A 12,296-nucleotide genomic window follows, 5' to 3' on the forward strand; every position below is an offset into this window, starting at 1 on the left:
CTCTTTTTCTTTCTTCTCCTCTTCTCTTTTTTCTCCTCCTCCTTCTCTTCTCTTTTTCTTTCTTCTCCTCCTTCTCTTTCTTCTCCTCCCTTTCTTTCTCCTTCTCCTTCTCCTCCTCTTTTTTCTCCTCCTCCTCTCTTCTTCCTCCTTCTCTTTCTTTTCCTTCCCCCCCTCCCCACAAAGCCCTGCCTGCTAATGACATCTGCCCCATTCCTGGTTTTCTGCCCAGGTTCAATGCCTTCCATCCAGACACCAAGAAGCCAATGCACAGGGAATGTGGGTTCATCCGTCTCAAGCCCGACTCCAACAAGGTGGCCTTTGTGAGCGCCCAGAACACAGGTACTGGCCCCCTGCGTGCGCCCCTGGTGCCCTCACTCCCACCTTGGGCCGCTGGCACAGGGAGAGTCACTGGGCAGAGCCAAGGAGTGCCAGCGTACCAGGCTGCTGCCATGTGGGGGGGCTCAAGGGTGTCTGGATTGAGGCCCTCCTAGAAGCCAGGGTCCAGCTGCTTTCAGGGGATCCCTTTTCCTGCTCCGGCACTTTGAGGGGCTGCAGACTTGGGCCCCCTTTTCCCAGAGGGGCGTCTGCTGTCTCAGGGGCAGCTTCTCGCCTGGCTCCTCGAGAAATGGTTTGGTTCTCGAGGGGGATTCTGGGCCCAAAGGACAGAAAGCAGCCGTGGATCAGGCTTGCCGTCCCCAGTCCGGGATCTGATGGAAGGGAGCGTCCCCCGGATCGCTCTGGATGACGGCCTCCCCTGCTCTCCTGCCAGCTTGTCCGCTAGGCCTGACGGGGCCTCATTTGGCCTCATTGCCCGAAGCCAGGGGAGAACAGAGAACCGCCCCCAAGACTCCCCAGTCCTGGGCCAGACAGAAGGGAGAGCGGCTGGGCTTCCCGGTGGAGATGGCAGCCCCGCGGGGGGCGGGATGCGGGGGGCCCCCAGGTTCCCCAGCGCCACCGCTTGTGTCATGGCCGAGGGGGTGGGACGTGGGGGGGCCTGTGCAGAGGCCCTGAGCTCCGCCTGTGCCCACACGTCCCTGTCAGGGATGGCACCCCGGCTGGGTGGGGATCAGGAACGGGAAGCAGACGGCGGGCTGAGCGCGGCCGCCTCCTCTTTCAGGGATCGTGGAAGTGGAGGAAGGCGAGCTGAACGGGCAGGAGCTCTGCATCGCGTCCCACTCCATCGCCAGGATGTCCTTCGCAGCCGAGCCCAGGGTGGAGCAGGTGAGAGCCCAGCCCTGCACGTGGGCACCGCACGGGTCCGAGGGCGCTCGGGGGTGCCCTGCGGCCCCCCCCTTCCCAGATTCCTCCCTCCCGCTCGAAGGTTCTCGTGGGTTTGGCATCAGCCGTTCTGAGCCCTTAAGTGGGGGCCACCTGGGTGTCCGGAAGGGAGACTTCCTGGAAATCGGGGTGCCTCGGGGTTCGGCCAGAGGGCCTTCTCATTCCTCTCTCCTCCGGGGCTCTCGCTGTCCGGCTGAAGCGCAGGGCCTGGCCAGGCGGGCCTGGCCCAACTCGCTCGGTGCCGTCTTTATGGCTCCCTCCACGGGCTCAAGCGGCAGCCTTGAAGCGCCGGCGGGCCTGAGGAAGCCCAGGGAGACCTGAGGAGGCCCGGGGAGGCCTGAGGAGGCCCGGGGAGGCCCAGGGAGGCCCGAGGAGACCTGAGGAGGCCCGGGGAGACCTGAGGAGGCCCGGGGAGGCCCAGGGAGGCCCCGAGGAGACCTGAGGAGGCCCGGGGAGACCCGAGGAGGCCCGGGGAGGCCCAGGGAGGCCCCGAGGAGACCTGAGGAGGCCCGGGGAGACCCAAGGAGGCCTGGGGAGACCCGAGGAGACCCGGGGAGGCCCGAGGAGGCCTTCGGGCATCTGCTGCCAGGCCGGCCCTGGTGCCAAAGGAATTCTCTGGCCGGGATGAGGCCGGGGCTGCGAGTGCATCTGGGCTTCCTTCCCGAAGGCGCATTATGGCGGCGGGGCGGCTGCGCTTCTTACAAGCCTCCCGTCTGCTCCGGGATCAGCACGAAGCCCTGGTTCCCGGGCAGGAGGGGGTAAGACCTTCGCCTGCCCCCCCCCCCCGCCAGGAAGGGCCTGAGGCCACATTTGAACCCAGGACCTCCCAGCCGAGCCACCTCAACGCCCCGCATGGTCTGTTTTTTAAGTTCCTGCGAAGCTCAGAGGGGAAGTCGGGCATCCGTTTGGGCCCCCCGACCTGCTCCATCGTCTCTATTGAGAGCTTCATGGCTGCCGCCCTCCCTCTGCCTCGGGGCGAGCCACCCTGAAACGGAGATTAAAGAGGGACAGACGAGAAGGGAGCCGCGAGGCCCCCCCGTACCCCAGCACAGCTGGCAGCACCCCTTCCAGGGGACGAGAGGAACAAAGCAGAGGGCCGAGTTCTGGGCCTCCCCAGTGCCCGAGCCCGCCCAAGGGGGTTAGCAAGAACGGTCAGCTCTTGGTGGCCTCCCTGGAGGTCTCTTATCGATGGGGAAACTGAGGCTCCTTGAGGCCCGGGGAATGGCGTGTCCAAAAACTCCTCCCCGCTGGCTCCTTTCTGGCCTCCTTGGTCCCCCCCTTGTCTCCCCCCGCAGACCCCGGGGGCCCTCCTGTGGCCGTCTATCTGTCAGCCTGGGCAGGGCGGCAGACGGACTGGAGGGAGCGGGAGGCGCTGTCAGGCCGGGCAGGTAAACATGGGGTTGTGGAGGCCGACACAGAAGGCGGGTCTCCCCTAAGAGGGGGCGGAGACATTCTTGAGGCCCAGAGGCTGGTCCTGGGAGCCCCCAGCAAGAGAGCTGCCGCCTCTAGGGGTCCCCTCGAGCCTTCCCTGCCTGAAGCTCCCCAACTGAAGCCCGGGATGGGGGGCCCTTGGGAAGCCTCTGCCCTCTCTGCTCCGGGCCTCTGGGGAGGAGGCGGCTCCCATAAAGAACGGGGAAGGTGGCCCCCCCGGGGAAGGGCAGGGCCCGCCCGGGGACCGTCTGCTCGGGCCTCCCCGGCCGGCCGTGGCCTTCCCTCCTCGTCCATCGGTGACGGCCCGGTTCTGGGCACGAGCACCGCCCGTGGAGCATCTCCTCCCGCCGGACCAGCCGAGGGCCGGAAGGAAGGCCTGGAGGCCGCTCAGAAAGGAAAAGACGTTTCTTGGGCGTGAAGCCTGCGAGGGGCCCCCGCAGGGCCCACCCAGACTCCCGCCGGCGCTTCTCGCTTTCTGAGCGTGAGAAAGTGGAGGAGACGAACGGCCGGGCCGGCCGGCTGGGGAGCCGGACATCGCGGGCCCGAGCCCAGGGCTGCGCGGCCCCTGCCCATGCGGCCCCCGCGGGCCCTCGAGCTGGGCGGCCCGGTTGGGGGGCTCTTGGGTTTAAATTCTGGGTGAAGTCTCGTAGCACCCCAGAAACAATGTGGGAAGGAGTGGAAAGGCGGGGAGCGCGCGGGCCCCAGGCCGCCGCCTCTCTGCTGTGTCGGGCCGGGAGGCCGAGCTGGGGGGTCCCTGCCGCGCTCGCCCCCCTCAGACGGCGCCTTCTCTTTCCTGCGCAGATAATGCGGACCTTCCGCCTGACGGCCGACGGGAGGCTAGAGCAGACGGTCTCCATGGCGACCAGCACCCAGCCGATGACGCAGCACCTGCACATCACCTACAAGCGCGTGACGCCTTAGCGGGCGGGAGCGGGGAGCAGCCCCAGAGAAACCAAATAAAACCCCTTTATTTTTATGGCTGCGGTTTTGAACACCCCCACGTGTCCCTCGTCCGTTTGTTGGGCCCCGCCGGGGAGGGGGGGCCGAGCCCTTCCCCAAAGAGCCCGAGCGGATGCGGGCTTCTCGCAGGCGGGGCGGGTTCGCGCTTGTCCGGGAGCCCCGAAGTCTAGCCGGCTCCTGGCCCGACAAATGGGGGAGGCCCGGCGGGGCCCTCCCGGACCTCCCAGCCGCCTCCCGCCTCACCTCCCGCCTCGTCCCTCCCCTCGTTCAAAGCCGCCCCTGAGAACAGCCGCGCAGAAGGACAGAAGGACCCTTTTCAGCCAGGCCGTCCCGGCCTTCTTGAGCCGAGGTCATTCCCGGGATCCGGGGGGGTCAGAGAGGGCCCCAGACGTGGGGGAGGGGGGCACCCGCCCAGCAGCCCCTCCTCAACGTCGGCGCTCATCGGGGCCGGTCTGTGGCCTCGAGGACCAGCGTGGGACGGCTGGGGGGCGCCTTCCCTTCGCCGCCTCCCTCCTGCGGGCTCCTCCACGGCCGTAGTGACGGTCCTCGGGGGAAAGCCTGAGCCTCCAGGAGACACACGTCCGGAGGAAGGAAGAAGAGAGCATTCCAGGGGAGCTGGACAAGCCGGGGAATAAGAGGCCCCGAGTTTGGGTCTGGACCCCCCAGCCCGCTTCTAGGCCTCAGGGACTTCCTGTGCCAAATGGCGAGTAAAGGTGAGCCAGGAGGGGCGGGAGGCCCCGTGGGCTCCGCTTTGGCCCAAACCTGATTAAAGGCTCGTTCCTGCCTTGGGTTCATGGGCTGATGGATTCATTTTTTAAAAAGGGATCTAGATTTATGATCCTGGGCAAGTCACCTAACCCCGTGGCCGTCAGGCGGAAGGTCCCCATTATCTGCACAGGAACCCCTGGGTCTCCCTTAGAGCAAATACACAGCATTGACTCCAGGACAAAAGGTAAAGCTAAAAGGGGGGCCTGTGAGGCTTTCTGAGTCAACCCGGTGCCCGTTTCTGAGTCTGACGGCCTTAACTTCCCCCCAACTCTGGGATCTCGGCGCCTTTGGCAAGACCTCGTCTCCGTCCATCGGAGAGAGAAGAGGTGGAATTCTTGGGCAAAATGGACACTCGCTGTGCAGAAAATTGGCATCTTCTTTGAGCCTCGGTTTTCTCACTTGTTAAATGGGATAATAATATCTACTATACACCAAGTTCGTTATAAGACCAAACACGGTCTTATACTTAAAGTATTACAGAGGGGCAGCTGGGTAGCTCAGTGGATGGAGAGCCAGGCCTAGAGACGGGAGGTCCTGGGTTCAAATCCAGCCTTGGACACTTCCCAGCTGTGTGACCCTGGGCAAGTCACTTGACCCCCATTGCCCACCCTTACCAATCTTCCATCTATAAGTTAATACACAGAAGTTAAGGGTTTAAAAAATAAAAAATAAAGTATTACAGAACTGTGAGCCCAGGAGGAAAAGTGGAGCCCACGGCATTCGTGCCAGGGAGAAATAAAGATGACCCGGGCGTCCTCACTGGCAATCAGAACGGCCGCCATGTTGCTTTTCTGTGGCTTTTGATTTCTATGGGAGAAGGATCAGAAAAGAGGAGCTGAACTGAATTAGAAAGAACACAAGGTTGTGAAGGCGAGGAGGAGACGGAGCAGAGACCAACCTGGGGCTGGAGAAACTGGGAAGAAATGGAAATGGGAGGAAGAACCAGATCCAGATCCAGATTCCACTTCCATGGAAGAAGGTGGCAAGACGAGGAGCGAGATTAAAGGGCAGGAACAGGAGAAGGTAATAGCAAGGCAAGGGAGCGAGGAAGGAGGGAGAAGAACCATGAAACTCCACTGCCGGCAAAAGGGTGACCTAATTAGAGGTTGTAATTCTAGGAAAAGGGAGGTGGTCCAAGCAAAGGGGAGAACTTAGTTGTTCAAGTCAAGAGGTGAAGAAATACTTTAGTGGCATTTAGGAGGTGGGAGGCCAGCACCCATCATGGATTCCCAGACAAGGCTGACCATCTCAAGCAGCAGAAGACGGCGGTGAATTTGGCAGCCACCTGCAGTCTCCGTCTTCTTGCTACAGTCAATAAGTGACCAAGATTAGGTGTCTCTCCCAACAAGCATAATAACTGTGAGAGCTCTCTCCCCCTCCAGCCTCTCTCTCTCCCCCTCCAGCCTCTCTCTCTCTCTGTCTCTCCCCCTCCAGCCTCTCTTCCTCTCTCTCCGTCTCTCCCTCTCGAGCCTCTCTCTTCCTCTCTCTTTCTCATCCTCTCTCCCCTTCTATCTCTTTCTCTCCCCCCCCCTCTCTCTCTCTCTTTCTCTCCCTCTCCTTTCTCTCTCCCTCTCTCTCTCCCTCCCTCTCCCGCCCCCCTCTCTCTCTCTCTCTCTCTCTCTCTCTCTCCAGCCCCCTCCTTTTCTCTCTTCCCCTTCCCCCTTGCTCTCCTCCTCCATCCATCCTATCTTTATCTGTCTGTGTCTATGTCAGTCTATCCATCTGTATCTATCTGTCTATCTATCTGTTTACCCATCCTCTCTCCCTCCCTCCATCTGTGTGTAAATGTCATTTCACTCCTTAATGAAGTTTCGGGGGGGGCGGTGTTGCTTCTCACTAAAACCTCAGCTTCATGGGTGCGGGCGCAGATCTTTAGGTTTTGTGTATACAAATATCTCGTGCGATCTTCACAGCCTTCCTAGGAGGCTGTCACTAAATGATACCCATTTCACAGATGATGAAACTGAGGCCCACAGATGGTAAGTATCTGAGGCACGATTTGATCTCTTGTCTCTATTATCAGGAAGGAAATTGAGATACGCAATATTGGGGTTTCAGGAGATGCAAACCTGTCCCGGGTGACTGCATTTCTGAAGGAATGAAACGATGTTCCCTTCCCTTTCTGCATCCGGCCTGCTGGCCGTGAATTGAATCAAAAGGAAGCTTTCGTGCTGGAGCAGCCGTGCCCTGGGCTCTTTCTCCGTCTCCCCTCAGTGGTCCTCTAGAGGCATCTAGAGGGTTTGGGGTTGTCTCTCCTCTAGAGCCATTGGCCCGACTGCTGCCCCTGCCAGCCCCCATGGCCAGGAGCCTGGAGCCCCTTAAACGCCTCCATCCGTCAGTGCATTATCGAAGGGATGATGACTGAAGCCAGGGTAGTAAAGCCCCAACCCTGGGTCCTGACAGCAGGGCAGGGAGAGAAGGCAGCCTCTAGCTCTGCTCCCACTGAGTCCCTGTCCAGGATCGGCCTCCGCCACCCAAAAGGCCCTCCTCGGGCCACTGATCTGGACTCCCTCCCAGAGGCCTTTTGAAAGGTCCCTCCGAGCCTTCAGCTCGGCCTCCACCTAAGGCAGAAGAACAAAGGCGACCACTTAGGGCCTGCCGTCCTTAGTGGGGCCAGATGCCAGCCTCTGGGGGAGAAGACCCAGTTTTTCTAGGGTTCCCCCACTGCCTCTCACCAGGCCTGTCAGGGGAGCAGAGACTCCCTGAGAGGGCAGCTGACAGTGGCCTCACCACAAGTGCCTTTTGACCTGTCCCCAGCTCTAGTTCTGCCCCAATTCAAGAATGTGCTGTCCAGCCTGCGATGAGCAGGTCTCCACCCTTATAGTGTCTACACTTGCCCCAGACTCTCTCAGCCACTCTTGTCACTTGTCCTCACCATTCCTCCAAGGGCAGCCCCCCCCCACTACATTTGGGCCCTGGGGGTGTTCAGACAGCACCCGAAGCTCTCTGGGGAGCAGCCGCTCCCATCACACGGTCCCCCTGGTGGGAAAAACAGGACTGCCGTCGTTGGCGAGCGTTCAGGAATGTTTGGAGCCCATCAGCCATTCCCCTCTTCATCCGGCCTGAGCGGCATTCTCCAGGGGATTTGGCCAGGAAGGGTCCTTCGAAATCGGCTCTCCGGGCTGCCCCCCTTCATGTTACCCCAAAGAAAGCCAAGGCCCGGCTGACGGTGACGTCGCTAAAGCCACTCTGAATGGAGAGGGGAGAGGCAGGATTTGAATCCCAGACCTCGGGAGTTTACACCTCCTTTAGAGCTGTAACCCTAAAGCTTCTCGCCCATCCCAGACTTTGGAGCAAGGTGGCTCCCCTCTGCGGGACGGCCAGGTTCCCAGAGCCCTCGCTAGAGCCCCTTTTCTCCTGAGAAGGAGGAGCAGCCGATGAGGGAAATGGATGGCTTTGGTCCCGTCTGGGCAAGAGCTCAGCGTCTCCCTTTCAGGATTCAGACTTCTTCCTCTGCATTTCGCTCTTCTGTCGGGGGTGGCCGAAATACCCCCAAAGAGTGAGGAACAAAGGCGAGAGATGCCCCTTGGACGCAGCCTCATTGGAGTCGGGATGGCGTCCTCCCTCCTCCCCCTCTGCCAGGGAGGACGGGAACGAATGCGCCTCTGATGCCAGGCAGGCAGCCACCAGGTCCTGGGTTCAGTCCACGCCCTGCTCCGGGCCCCATTGTGCAGCCGGGGCTCAAAGAAGGGCAAAGAGACATTCTGGACCCTCAGAGAGCTGCCGCGCACCCCGGAGGAGGGACGGGGGCTGCTGCTAGAGAAGGGCCTTCTTTAGCTGAGGCTTGAGGGAGGCCAGCAGGCAGAACCGGGGAGGGAGAACAGCCCAGGCCCGGGGCTCAGCCAGCCAAAAGGCAGAGCTGGGAGATGGAGCGTCTGCTTGGAGAAAAGGAGAAAAGAGCCAGGGTGCCCGGCTCCTAGCCTGGGGAGAGTCGAGTGTAAGATGCCTGCAAAGGGAGGAGGAGGCAGACGGTGGAGGGCTTGAAATGCCAATATTGGACTCTGAAGGCGATAGGAAGCCCACTTTAGACCTGCTTTGGGGCAGCTGGGCGGCTCCGTGGATAGAAAGCCAGGCCTGGAGCTGGGGAGGTCCTGAGGTCAAATGTGACCTGAGATGCTACCTAGCTAAGTGACCCTGGGCAAGTCACTTACCTCCCTCCCCCCCCCCATTGTCCAACCCTTACCACTCTACTGTTTTGGAACCAATACTTAGGATTGATTTTAAAGCAGAAGGAAGGAGGGAAGAAAGGAAAGAAGGAAATGAAAGGAAGGAGGGAAGGAAGAAAGAAAGGAAAGAAGGAAATGAAAGGAAGGAGGGAAGGAAGAAAGAAAGGAAAGAAGGAAGGAAGGAGGAAATGAAAGGAAGAAAGGAGGGAGGGAGGGAAGGAAGATCTGTTCAGGAGCTGAACGGAGAATGGACTGGAGGGGAAAGAGATTTTTGGCAGGAAGAACAATCATTGGGCTAATTCAAAAGCCCAGTGATGGTAGGAGGAGAAACACAGAAGAAAAACAACTGCTTGAACACATGGGCTGATGGGGAGCTCACTGGGGATGGAGAAGCTAAACGAGAACTCTAGTCCAACTATCAATAATAATGGAATTGGGTCTTGATCCATGATACGTGTAAAACCCAGGGGAATTGTGGGTGGGCTACTGGGGGGATGGGAGGGGCTGGGGGAGGGGGAAAGCACATGCAACATGTAATTAGGGGGAAATATTCAAAATTTAAATTCAAAAAATAAAAAAAATTGCAAAAGAAAGCCCCATGATGAGGGCCCGTGCCAAGAGGGCATCAGTGCCAGATGTAAAAGATGTGTTGAAGGCAGAAACATTGATACTGGGCAACAGATTGGATAAGGGAAATGAAGGTGAGTGAGGGGTCTGGGCAGCTGGGGGGGCTGAAGGCAGCCTTGACAGCAATAGGGAAGTGGAAGGGGAGAAGGTTTGGGGGTGAAGATCCATGGAAGAGGAGAGAAGAGTTCAACAAAGGGGATGGCACTGGGCCAGAGGTGGGCACGGGTCTGGAGCAAAGCCCACTGAACCCCGAGAGGCTTTTTGGGACAACCACAGAGTGCGAGGACTTCTGTCCTCCTGAATGAACAGCAGCTCGGTGGGAGTCATTCCTCAGATGACCTTCTTTCTCTTCTTTTTTAAAACCTTCCACCTTAGAATCAATCCTGTGTATTAGTTCCAAGGTAGAAGAGCAGTAAGGGCTGGGCAATGGGGGTGAAGTGACTGACCCAGGGTCACACAGCTGGGATCAGATGACCCGATTTCACTCCTCAGCCCTGATGTGCATCACCAGGCCTGAAATCCAAAGGACGTTTGCCTACGATGAAGGAACTGACCCTCCTGGCCTGGGAGATGCCCCAGAGCGAGACGAATGAAGCCTACCGAAAATATCTCGGCTTCTGCATCCTTTCCATGAGATCAGTTCAGTGGTGCCAGGCAGAGCACAGTCTCACCGAAAATCCCCTCTTCAGATTCCTCAGATGCCACAGAATCGGCATCCCAGGAGCATCCCCTGCCTCCATGCAAAGTGTGTGGATGAGGGTCTTCGGCTGCCTGGGCACCCGGGCGAGAGCTCTCTCCACCAGGACCGGGTCAGCCGGCACATTCTCGAATGTCTTTAATGCTAAACTCGTCCTCTGAAAGGTGGAAGTAGCCACAAGGGGCCTGGGGCGGAGGGCCAGAGCTTGGCCAAGCAGGAGGGATGGTTGCCTAAGCAGAAATGGGGGCGACCATGGAGGAAGCCACCCGAGCGTGTTAGAGTTCCTGATAGAGCAGCAGGAGAGCCAGCCGTCATCGGAGCCTCGACAGGGAGAAGGGGCTTCGCCGTAATGGGAGGGAGGCCACGCAGACTCGTCAGCCCCAGAGCACAAACCTCAAGACGGGCCCTACAGGTGGGAAAGAGGCTCGAGTAGAGTCCTTCTCATCCTTAGTGGTTCTGAAGCTCGCTGTAAGAAGGTCTCCCGCAGGGCCTCTTGGTGAGGCAGGAGGCAGACTCTGCGGGCAGCCAGTCCAAGAGGGGCAGAGCTGGCCACCTCCGGCCTCCTCCTGCCAGGCCACGGCTCTCCACACGCCCCAGGACCGCCCTCAGCCATCTCCTTCCTTTGGCAGCCATTCCGGGCCCCAGCCTCAGGCCTGCATTTCCCTTTTTGCCTCAGTGCCGCTGGGCCTTCCGAGCTCTTCAGGACGGGCCATCCTGGAGACTGACGGGCTCTCCAGAGCGGCCTTTGGTGGAGACTCATCCAAACGTGGCAGGCCGGGAGGGTCATCCCCAACCCCTTCAGTCTCTTATCTAGAGGACCCCAAACGGGATCGAGCGAAGAGAGGCCCCAACACAGAGAAGCAGAAGAGGAGGGGAAGTGCTTGGCAGACCTGGACGCCATTCCTGAAACTGGAAGAAATGCCTGAGCCAATGTAGGCCAATCTCTTCATTTTACAGGAGAGGAAACTGAGGCCCACAGAGGATAAATGACTTGCCCAAGGCCACGTGGAGAGTAGAATTCACCCCCCAGGTGTCTGGCTCTATCCTGGTATCCTCCTGGCCAGTGGAGGAGAGGGGGCTCTCTGCTCTGCAGCACCAGCACTTGGGGGACCCGAAGCCAGGCTTTCCTCGGCGTCCTGCGGCCTCCCTCCCCGCAGATTGCTGCCCGATGATGCCAGGGCGGATGACACACGCCAGCTGCTCAGCCCCGGCTCCCTCCGAGGCACCTGGACGAGTCGAGGCAGAGCCGCAGACTCCGCGTGCCCCGGCAGCTGAGCGCTCGGGCTCCAGGCCCGGCTGTTGGTGAGCCTGAAGTCATCGCCCAGCCTTCTCGGGACGCCCCGCCGCGCAGGTCAGGGCACGCACTCGGTGCCCAGGCCAGGGTGCCCAGCGATGGCTCGTGGCTGAGTCACGGGCAGGGAGAAGACTTGGACTCTGGTTTAAAACTGAGCCAATAAGCCGCGCACCGCAAGCCTTTATTTTGAGGGTTTGAACGTCCCCCACCTCCCCCTCGAGCATTGCCGGCTCTCTCTCTCCCTCATCCGGGCTCCGGGCACCGGGCCTGGCACAGAGGAGAAGCTTTATAAACGCCTGTCCAGCGACACCGACTGACCCACCGGAGCCTCGTCCCGGCCTAGGCCTTCCCTCAGCCCCTTCCCATCCGGGCTCAGTCAGAGCCGCCCGGGCCGAGCCGGGCCCCCAGAGCAGGCCCCTTCGGGACGGAGTCGCTCCCTTGTCTTCCTGCCCCCCGTGCAGAGAGCAGCTGCTTCATGAAGGCAGGAGGGGCGGCCCCTTGGGTAGGTGGGGGCACGTGGCCTCCCGCCCTGCACTGTCTGGGCCTGGAGCCCCGCCAGCCTCGCTGGGCTTCCCCGTCCCGGCTGCGGGAAGGAGCTGCACTGGGGCCTGGACTCAGAGGGCGCCTGCTGTTTGCGTCCATTTTTCAAAATTGCTGAATCCCAGAATCCAAGCGTTGGAAGGAGCCCAGAACCTGCTGCCTGCGGGAGACGGTCAGCGGCGGCGGCTGAGTGCCAGCGTTGGCTGGGTGGCCCTCAGCGAGTCCCCTCTGCCCTCCGGGCCTCTGTTGACTAGTCTGTAAAATGGGGGCTGTAGGGGCCGGCTCCCTGCGAGGACCTCTCCCACAAGGGCCCAGGGGAGAAAGGCCGCAGGAGTCACCGGAACTGCCACAGCCAAGCTCAGGGAAGTCCGGGGCCTCCCCTCCCCCCGCCTCTCCCCTTCTCTCCTTTCTCCCCTCTTATCCCAACTGCTAGTGAAGCTCTGGGCCCCCCCCCCGTTTGATGGACGCACTTAATGCAACCCCCACGAGGACCCCCAAAGTGCCTCCAACTCCCCCCTGCCCAGCTCACAGCCGG

At 60.5% G+C, this 12,296-nt stretch overlaps 1 protein-coding gene across 1 annotated transcript in view; it reads left to right on the top strand.

Moving 5' to 3' along the window:
- Window positions 1-3,705, top strand: part of THAP4 (THAP domain containing 4) — a 9,889-nt gene extending 6,184 nt beyond the window's left edge. The window contains exons 3-5 of the mRNA XM_044667668.1: window positions 230-339; window positions 1,118-1,221; window positions 3,511-3,705. Coding sequence (XP_044523603.1) covers window positions 230-339; window positions 1,118-1,221; window positions 3,511-3,630 — 334 coding nt within the window. The 3' untranslated portion in view covers window positions 3,631-3,705. The remainder of the gene's footprint in view (window positions 1-229; window positions 340-1,117; window positions 1,222-3,510) is intronic.
- The last annotated feature ends 8,591 nt before the right edge of the window (window positions 3,706-12,296 follow it).

Source organism: Gracilinanus agilis, chromosome 3 (genome assembly GCF_016433145.1).
Source record: "Gracilinanus agilis isolate LMUSP501 chromosome 3, AgileGrace, whole genome shotgun sequence".
Classification (NCBI taxonomy): Eukaryota; Metazoa; Chordata; class Mammalia; order Didelphimorphia; family Didelphidae; genus Gracilinanus; species Gracilinanus agilis.